A 10,681-nucleotide genomic window follows, 5' to 3' on the forward strand; every position below is an offset into this window, starting at 1 on the left:
ATATATAAGAGCATTTCACAAAATGTAAAGTGAAGAATTGTACTATATCGTTTGAATCATGCAATTACAACCATGAGTATCCTTTTCAGATAGACTCGGAGTAAATGTTGGGGCCAGACAATTTCATGCCCATAAATGTATGGCTAATTGGAACAGTATTCCAATCTGAAAATTCACTCTATCTTCAACCAGATCATTTTATCTTGAGCTCAAAAATCCCCATCAGTGCATAGCTAATTGGAACAAAATTCCAGTCTGTCTTTAACCAGATCATTTAATCTTGAGCTCAAAAAAATGATATCTCCATAACTTCAAGTGCACCAAAATGAATAGCTCATATATTGGAACAAAATTCCAATCCATGATTTTTCTAAGAAGATCATTTAGGATCCGTTTGGTTGCTGGAATTGGACCGGAATTAGAATTGCAATAACCTAGTTTTGTTGAATTCGCTGTTTAGGTCAAAAATAACAAAGTGGAATTAGAATTCTAGTATTCTAATTTTATCTCAAAATGAGGTTACCATACTTCCACTCAGATAGGTGGAATTGAGAATTCAATCCAAGGTTTGGATTTTTGAAGATTAGAATAAAAGTAAATTGAAAACATTTTTGAAGTCCACTGCCTTTGTTAACCTAAAATATGTTTTATGGCAAACATTTTTTTGGGGCCATTTTTACAGGTTTCAGGCTTCGTTCGGCTCCTGCTCATTCAAATGATCAATTTCAAAACATTATTTCTACGATATAAGCGACGGAAACCAACTCATTTCTGTCGAATCCATGCCCAATCCACAATGTGGGCTGTGAGCTCAAGCCCTGCTTCTCCAAGTTTCTCAGCTACCAAAACCGTGGGCTTTGACTGCAAGTCGGATGCAACTGCTTGGGCACAAATCCTCTTCCTCAAAACCGGAACATTTATTCTCGTTTTTCCTGCTAGCCTCTGCCCGCAAGATAAAAATCGACTTGATTGCAGCCCCAATCTGGGAATACATGACATCGATTTCGGGTGTAACACTGCAGGATTTTGATCCAGCGCCTTCCTACTGCAATGAAAAGTTTGAAGGCTGCCCCTTGCCATTGCCATAGCTCTTGCTCTGTTGAATTCTGCACTCTGCTGATAGCTGCTCTGCAAGCTTTGCTCAAAAGATCTGTCAACAGAATATCCTTCCTTACGACATCTATTTAAGTCATTATTTATAGTAGATTTTAATTTGTTTTAGGTTTATGTGTGGGCGAATTGCGCTGATTCGTGGGTCCATGGTAGGTACTGAACCATTGTTTAACTGGACGCTGTTCGCTCTTGGCATTGCTCTGTTTGCAGATCCAATAATATTTTAAAATTTCAATTCCAATTTTACGAACCAAACCAAACGTTGAGGATGTATCTTCCTACTCATCTTCCGAGATAAACAAACAGGACAAATCTTTTTTTCAAAACCTAATTTTGAAATTCAAAACATGGTTTTGACAAAACCAGGTTTTGAATCAAAACCCAGTTTTGCTAATTCCATCTCAGCTCAAAATCAAGGACATCTGCTATAAGCTCGCACAATTGGCTTGTGTGATTTGAATGTTGGTAGATCTTGCAATTCAAGAACATGAATTGTTCGTTGCTTCTTGACTGCAAAAAGCATTAGCATCTCATTAGCTCACTTCATTCCTGACTTGTCATTCACTACATAACTTTAAAAGAGATTATAAAACTACAAACCCTTTTCTGCTTGTTGGAATCCTTCTTGAAGCCTTTTCTTTGTCGCCTCTATCTTCTCTTTTCCACATTTATCATCGGAAGAGTTCAATTTCTGAAAGAAAGAGAAAACACCAACATGGTTTGAGAAAAATTAACTTCAAAGAAATTATGATCAACACCACAAGATCCATCTAAATAAGATATTCACAACTTATATAAAAGTTCAAAACACATCTTACAAATTTAGAATCAGTGAAGTAGTATTGATGCCAAATTTTAATATTAGATTTTACATGAAGAGAGTTAGACTTGATATGTTGCTTGTTCAAATCTAAGTTGTCCTGAGAATTCTGTTCATGAGATATGTGTGGCTGCCTTACAATTTTCAATCTCATAGGACCAACAGGAAAAGCCTTATATTTGTACTTCACACTTGTATTTTCTGGCTGCTCTATTTCAAGCAATTCTTTTAACACTTGTGTTTTTTGGCTGCTCTGTTTCAGGCAGAAAGAGAGAAACTTATGAATCTCACTAAAATTATTGAAAGAATGTAAGGGCAAAAAACAAATAGGAAAATTAGTTCACTTTGATCACACCTGTTACTATTAGTGCAGCTGTAGCAACATTTCCATTGGTACTTTTTATACCTCCTTCTCCACCCTTTCTCCAGCTACTGCAATACAACATACAAATAGATCTTCTTTTCAGCCTCTTTGCCCTAACATTTATAAACAAGATAAAAGAACTTACAATTGTGTATATAACTAAAAAGGCTAGAATTCATCCATGGATAAATCATATAATCAGAAAGACAGCTCCCTCTTAAGAACCACAAATTTTTTTTTTGCAAAAAGAGGGGTAAAATTTTATTAAGACATAAAGGAATACAACAAGGAGAGCTCAACAAGGAGCTCGATCCTGAGCAACAAGATCATCAAATTCTTGCACCATCTCAAAGGACAATTGCCCCCTATCCCTAATATTCCAACCCGGATCATGACTAGAAGCCCATTTGGCTAAACAATCAGCAGGTCTATTCCATTCTTGCGGAATATACTTGAACCTAATGAACTGAAAAGAGGAAGAGAAGAAAAGAATCTGCTTAACAACAGTGGCCAGCAACCAACTAACATCCTCAAGCTCTTGCGAAGAAAGCATGTTCACCACCACCTGGGAATCAGACTCACAAATAATCTTACTCCATCCCCACAAGAAACACTGTTCCACAGCATATAAAATAGCCTGAGCTTCCATGAGATTGTTAGTATAATCACCCTTGTGAATTGAGAAGAAAAATTTAACATTCCCAGAACTACAACGAGCCACTCCGCCAATACCAGCCGGACCAGGATTCCCACGAGAAGAACCATCAGTGTTAATTTTCAGAACTCCACAGGGAGGAGGAGTCCAGTGCCCATCCCGATTAACTCGACCCTTCCTCTGATGGTGAAGTTGTCTGGACATAGAAGGAAACCTATGAGCCGCAACCCCATCCTGCAGATGAAAATTGAGGCGATTACAGATAGCAAGATCAACCGGATCCATACCCCCATCAAGCTCACACTTCACAAGAATAGTTTCCTGGAGAGAATGTGATATTTTTCACCAAAGATGCAAAACACCAAGCCGAACATCTTGGAATATGCAATGATTTCTCTCCAACCAGATATGCCAAAGCATGAAAGATGGGCCAGCAATCCAAGCAGCATGGAGAGAAGAAGACTTGGAGGGAGCACTACCCAAGCGAGCCCAGAACTCAGGCAAAGAGGAAGCATGCTGACAAGAGCAACCCCAAGCGCTCCACCAAAGGTGCCATATCTGAGTAGAATAGGAGCAATGGAAGAACAAATGGGAGACAGACTCCTCTCCATTACCACACAAAACACAATAAGAGGGGCCCTGAAATCCACGTTTACAAAGATTATCCCAGGTAAGACAACGGTTGTGAGCCACTAGCCACATGAAAAAATTGCACTTGGACCAAGAAAATTTATTCCAGACTTGCTTCCACCAAGGGACCTCAGCATCCCCAAATAATTGTCTAGTTATCTCCTGATACCCAGCAGAGACATGATATTTACCAGACAAGGTACCGCCCCAAGCCAATACATCTGGACCAGGCAAAGAGGAACACTCTCTAGAGGCCAGAATTTGAGAAAGCTCTTGACGATCCATGTCTATACCTCCAGGAGGCCAATCAGAGGAATGCTTCCATCTATAACCAACAACAGGTACCAATTGATAAGGAGTCTTGTAATGAGCCACTTTATCCCATCCAGCGGCAAGAAAAGAGTCACAAAGAGGCTGAAGATGAGGGTATATGGATAAAATGGAAGGGAATCCATCCCAAGCATCAGACCAAAACAAAGCCTGAGAACCTCCTTTACATATCCAGAACAGACCCCTCTTCACCAACATCGCACCTGTCTTCAAAGTATGCCAAACCATTGAGCCACGACCTTCAAGAGGAAGTGCAGAAACAAAGCAAGGATCAGCACCATGAAAATATTTATGAGTGATAATACGAGCCCAAAGTTGATGCTGTCCAGAGCACCATCGCCAATAAAGTTTAGCAGCCAAAGCTTGTCTACTCAATAGAGCAGAACGAAGACCAAGACCACCCTCCTTTTTAGGCCTACAAACAGTTGCCCAATTAACCAAGCTCCATTTAGTACTACGCAAATTACCACTCCAAAGGAATTGTCGAGAAAGAGCATCAAACTCCTTGAGAAAGTAAATAGGTGCAGCATGAACCATGCTTCTATAAGTAGGAAGAGCTTGGATAACAGCTTGAAGAAGAGTAACCTGGGCAGCAGTAGAAAGCCATCTATGAGTCCAATGATTTACCTTATCCTGAAGCTTGGTAATCAAATTTTTCCAGAAGAGACATGGCTGCCTGGAAACAGCAATAGGAATGCCAAGATAAGTCAAAGGAAGTGAACCTATCTGAAACCGTAGGATACCAACAATCCTGTGCTGAATAGAATCAAGAGTGTTAAAAAATTAAATGAAAGATTTGTGCTCATTAACTTTCTGGCCTGAAGCTGCCAAATAAACGTCCAAATCATGTCGAAAGGCTTCAGCTTCCTTGATCCTAGCAAGACCGGCAAGAGCAGAATCATCAACAAATTGAAGATGGGAAAGAGAAGGTAAGCCATTACCCCACCGCCAGCCTTGAATAGAATTCTGGGACACCTGATGCTTAATGAATCTGCCCAAGCCTTCAGCCATGATGATGAATAGATATGGGGAGAGAGGGTCACCTTGGCGGAGGCCTCTAGAAGCACCAAATAGTTGTGAAGGTTGATCATTAATAAGAATAGAAAAAGAGGCAGAAGTAACGCAACTCATAATCCAACTCACCCAGTCAGAGCTAAATCCAAAAGAAAGAAGAATACTCCTTAGGAAGCTCCATTTAACTCTATCGTAGGCCTTAGCCATATCCAGCTTAACAAACATGGCTCTCTCCCTTGAAGTAGCCATAGAGTGAATAGCCTCAGTAGCAATAACCACCCCATCCAAAATTTGTCTTCCAGCAACAAAACCACCTTGTTCTTCTGAGATAATAATGGGAAGCCACCTTTTCAGTCTCTCAACAATCAGCTTAGTAATAACTTTGTAGACCACATTACATAAATCAATTGGTCTAAAAAACTCCAATTGATTAGCACCCTCTCTCTTAGGAATAAGAGTCAAGAATGTAGAGTTCAAAGCTCGAAGCATCTGCTTGCTAGCATAGGATTCTTTAACCACCTCCAACAAATCATGATTAATGATGTCCCAAAATTCTTGAAAGAATTCAACTAGAAAACCATCAGGACCAGGAGCCTTCCCCTTAGGCATGCCAAAGACCACCGCCTCCAGCTCTTCCAAAGAGATAGGACGCATGAGATAATCATTCATTTCCTGAGTGATAAGGGAAGGAATACAGGACAAAATAATATTTTCTTCATTATCAGCAGGAGGAGAGTCCTCAAAGAAGAGGGTAGAGAAGTACGAAATAGCCTCCTGGAACAAAGCTGGCAAGGAATTCAGTTGGATACCCTGAGAATTAACCAAAGAAGAGATAGTGCTCTGATTCTGGCGAGATTGCGCTGTTTTATGGAAAAAGGCAGTGGTTTTGGGTACAATCTTGATTTATTTGTTAACAAGCATAGATTCATCAATAGACTAAACATATAATTATAAAGACTTCAATTCTCACATATATAATCTAAAGACTTTTCAAACCTCTTATATTGATGTTCACATAGGGATGGAGATGTGTAAAGCATATCAATCATCTTGTCTCTTCCTTTCCTAAATTCTTTCCGATAATCAGATGCTGCAATGAGAATTGTTTTTTCAATCTCATTGTGAATATGAGCATTTGCACTTATGCACTCCGTTTTCCTATGATCAAAATGCTCACAAGAAAAAAATAGCCCTGAATTTGTTGTGGTTCCAAGTAAAACAATAGCCCTGTATTTTTAGCTTGGTTCCAATTAACTTCTGCTTTATGCGTTCTGATTTGTAGTAGTTTCAAGTAACAGTTAAACTCAGCTTTTAATAACTAGCACTTGCATCCAAAGAAGATGCAAGAGTTACGTTGATAGACACTCAATGGTGAAGTCATCATTTATTACATTTGATCATTGCACATTGATGTTATTTTATCATTGTGCATTGTCTTCTCACCTTTTCTCTTCTTTTCTTGTAATTAGATTATATAATTATTTTTTTAATATTTTAATTTTATTGTTATTTATCATTAAATCCTATTTTAAAAAGGGGGACATTATAGACTTTTTATATACCCTGAAATGCTTGTTGTATCTTATTTTAGCTTAAGAAATCTTTCTTCAAGGTATTGCATTACCATGTGCTAGGACTCTCACTTATACAAAAAGTTCTTGGTTTGATATAAATTTTCTCCATAAATTAGTGTGGAGAATCCATAACTTAATTCATTAAAATAGATCACATGCTTCCTAAATCAATCACTTCTTTGATTCAATCCCTAGATTCTTTCTCTTGTAACAAGCAAAATGAATGCAAGTTCTCACATGAATTATTTGAGAGTTATCATGAATATGGAATATGTAAAGAAGCAACGACTATAAGCAAGAAATTAAAAAATGATAAGAATATACAACATTAATATGATCAAATGAAACCAAATGAAGAAAAGTCCAAAAGGGTTAGGTCTTGTTTCTCCAAAAGACACTAATCCTATGAAACATTAGAATGGTGTCTTGTCCAAAATGAGACCTTAAAGAACTTTCTGACCTAAAAAAAGATGTCCCCACATCATACAAGTGCTCTAATTTGTTTAGGCTTCCAAAAAATCTTTGTTACACATCATTAATACTCATAGGCTACAAGCACATAAGTCTCTACAACTAACTTGTTGTACACTCGGACCAAAAAAAAACTAGTTACAAAATATCTCCATGGAAGATTTAACAAAGACGAGTTACAAAAAAAGTGAATATAAAATTTCAAACTAAAATTTATTCATTATCACTTATTATTCTTGATTTCATCAAAACTTTAAAGATTTCAAGCTAAGCTTAATTTACCTTCAAACTATTCACTTTACCATAATTACAAGAATATGCATAGATAAATCCATTGCATAAACATTTTAACATAAGGTAGTATTTAAAAGATCTTTTGCTATATGAAGCACATATAATCTTGTTAATGAGCATTGATAGTTCCAATTATCATGACATGGATAACTCATAAAATGGAAATAGAAATTTTATAACAATTACTTGTCATGGTACTTTGGCCAAATATTTCTATAGTCATCCTCTTTATAGGATATACCCCACCAATTGAACTATACAAACAAGTAATTAATGATAAAATTGTGTAGTATCCATTGGATAATCTAGTAACCGTAATCTTTATCTTTAAATAAAATCTTACATTAATTTAACTAATTATAGTGAAATCAAATGATAATTACAATTATGTGTTGTACTATTTGCATTTTAAATAGATATTTGGTTCGTACTCTATCTTCAAACTAATTTGGAGAAAAGATAACATATGAAAGAATCATATTATAGGTTAGTCAATAAAGGACTTAAACTTTGTATCTTTTGTCTATTTTATGAGATACATATATAGTGCCATGCAAGTGAAAGGTTATGTTATAATTGATTATTTTACAAGATTAGGTATATCGAGTACTCTTTTATAGTAAAAACTTACACTATAGTTAAAGTTAAGGAACATTTACTTCCTCATCATATAAGGTTGTGCCACTTGTTATTTATATTTATTAAAGATGCACAAGAAGTAAAACTTGATGTAAAATTTAAAAGATGTTGGTAAAGATGTAAACCAAGGTAATAAAACAAAGGTGACAATTGTTTATGTTGAATAAAATAAATTATTTATAAAATTGTATCCATAAATTTACAAATAATTTTAGAGTTAATTTTTTCAATGTTGGTTTGGATCATTATTATCAACATAGTGTGGTGTTCATTTTCCTGAAATGATATAGGTCTTTAGTGGCTAGATAATTGAACCTCAATATAGATCATCAACATATCCTTAAAAATAATTACATGTGGTTGATTTTTAAAAGTCCAAATTAATTTTATTTTATCTCTATTTCACCTAAGTGGATAGCAACTAAGGGTGAAGTTGTTTTTGAACTTTACCATAAAAAAGATTATGTACTCATTTTTATATCCTTTAAAACAAAAGATAATGTGTATGATACAATTTATACTCTTGTAAATATCACAAATATATTCACCAACAATTTTATAATCCAAATATTTGATAATCTGATAATTGTTTAAAGTATGATTGGAACATGGCTCTTCTCATTCCTCAAAGTTTGATGACTTACTGTGATTGTCGGCTTTTTAAAGTTGTTCAACAAAAGAAAAATTACAAATCAATGCTACTTTCTTTCAATCAACGATAGCATCATTTAAATGACTTGTCATTCAGATTTCAATTTCAATTTCAAGGAGGTAGTTTTTTATATAATATATTGTGAATATTGTATTTTTTGTTGAACAACAAGAACGTTACAACCATTTTAGTATGTGTTGAGATAATGGGTGTTGCACACATTGCATAATATTGTTATATTTTATTTTATTGTACCTAGATGGACGTGCAACATGTAAAGATTCTCATGGAATATTCTTGATGAGTTGTATTGTAACATTGTGAAAATATTTTATGTAATTATTTAATATTGGGAAAAAGAATTAAATGCCCAGTATTAAATGTGGGGTTAGCGGGTTAGGTAGCACATGGTTTTAGCACATGGTTTATGTAATACCACTTAGTGGTTTTGTGGGACTTGCTACTATATAAGCAGCCACAAGGGTAGTTGTTGTAGAGAGAGAGTAAGAGTGAAAAAGGCAAGAGTCAAGCGGGACAAGGCTTGACAGGTTAGCCAAGGGAGCATTTGTGAAGGTTGGAAGCATGGCATGGGATGTGTGGATTCATGCTTGTTCACATAATTTGCTCGATTGTGGCTATGGCCATGAAGGCTTCCATGGTTGTATGGCAGTGGTATTTTTTGCTGAATAATACATGGTGATGGATGCTTTTGGAGGCTGGGTTTTTCCCTCAATGAGGGTTTCCCAGGGTATATCTTGTGTCACAATTTTGTGGGTATGTTGTCTATTCTCTTGCATGTGGATTTTAATTCCGTGTTTATTTTAGATCTATTATGGGTTATGTGGAAACGGTTATATTATTTGTTGCCAAGTTTTCTTACAGTATGGTCTAATGGAACATAGGATTCTTCTTTCCATTAAATTTTCATGGAACTACTCACCATTAAATATTCTTAAAAAATCTCAATGGCCACCCTGTTGAGCCTAAGAAATATTCAACAACAAAAAATGGTATTTACGTATCATGTATCAACTATTTGATCAAGAGGCTTTCATATATTTAGTATTTATGATTTTAAAAAAAATCCAAAGTGTTTAGTATTTATGATTTTTTTTTAAACACTCCACTTATAATAATAACAGGTGTAATATTGTATATTCCTTTCTAATATATTATTTGTTCTAACTTTAGAAAACTTTATATTAATGTCTTATTGAACAACAATATTAGAATAGAAAATAGAAAACTATTTTGCAATTAAAATAATTAGTATATTTATATCATCTTTTAGAACAATGTATCATTTTTAATGAATTGCATAACAATACTTAATCTATTGTGATGTGAATATCAGGATTTAACTGTGTGATTTTTGAGTCAAACTCGATGACCCATGTTTCATGAGTAGTGATTCAACATGAATCCATCTCTCATGAGAATAAATGGAACACTTAGCACATGATTCAACATGATTTGACTAGCTGTGGAAATCATCTCCTACTTATCAATTGATGAGCTTAAGGGGCTTTCTAATGAATGGTTCATAAGGCACAACACTTGGTGAAGGTTTTGCAAATGGGGTTGCAAGCTTTGGGTTTAACTGTGGAGGAAACTTCGTAGTTAAGCGCGCTCAGGCTGGAGTAGTACTAGGATGGGTGACCTCCCGGGAAGTCCCGGTGCTTCACCCCTGTGAGCATCACCTAGATCCAATGAGTGTTAAGTGTTCCATTTATTCTCATGAGAGATGGATTCATGTTGAATCACTACTCATGAAACATGGGTCATCGAGTTTGACTCAAAAATCACACAGTTAAATCCTGATATTCACATCACAATTTGACTAGCTGTGGAAATCATCTCCTACTTATCAATACTTAATCTAATTGCAAATATTCAACAATTAGAAAATTTGATTAATTAATTGATATACAAATCAACCTTTTTATTTATTATATGTTTCTAATTCTTGATTAACTAGTATACAAATCATTTTTTTATTTTTGCCTAAAACACGAAGATTGATTTTGCAAAGATTGGTGGTAGATTTGATTTTGCAAATATTCGATTTTCAGACAGAAAGATTTTATTTCTATTAATGATTTTATGAATCCTATTTTTGGGAAAA

At 35.3% G+C, this 10,681-nt stretch overlaps 1 protein-coding gene across 1 annotated transcript; it reads right to left on the minus strand.

The window, feature by feature from the left end:
• Positions 1–254: 254 nt before the first annotated feature.
• LOC149544927 (uncharacterized) lies at positions 255–1,504 on the minus strand. The gene has a single exon (XM_089796466.1). It carries the CDS (start codon positions 1,084–1,086, stop codon positions 766–768), a length of 321 nt encoding a protein of 106 aa, XP_089652592.1. The 5' UTR covers positions 1,087–1,504; the 3' UTR covers positions 255–765.
• Between the last annotated feature and the right edge of the window lie 9,177 nt (positions 1,505–10,681).

Source organism: Cupressus sempervirens, chromosome 8 (assembly GCF_028749045.1).
Source record: "Cupressus sempervirens isolate cs-2001-9-10 chromosome 8, ASM2874904v1, whole genome shotgun sequence".
Classification (NCBI taxonomy): domain Eukaryota; kingdom Viridiplantae; phylum Streptophyta; class Pinopsida; order Cupressales; family Cupressaceae; genus Cupressus; species Cupressus sempervirens.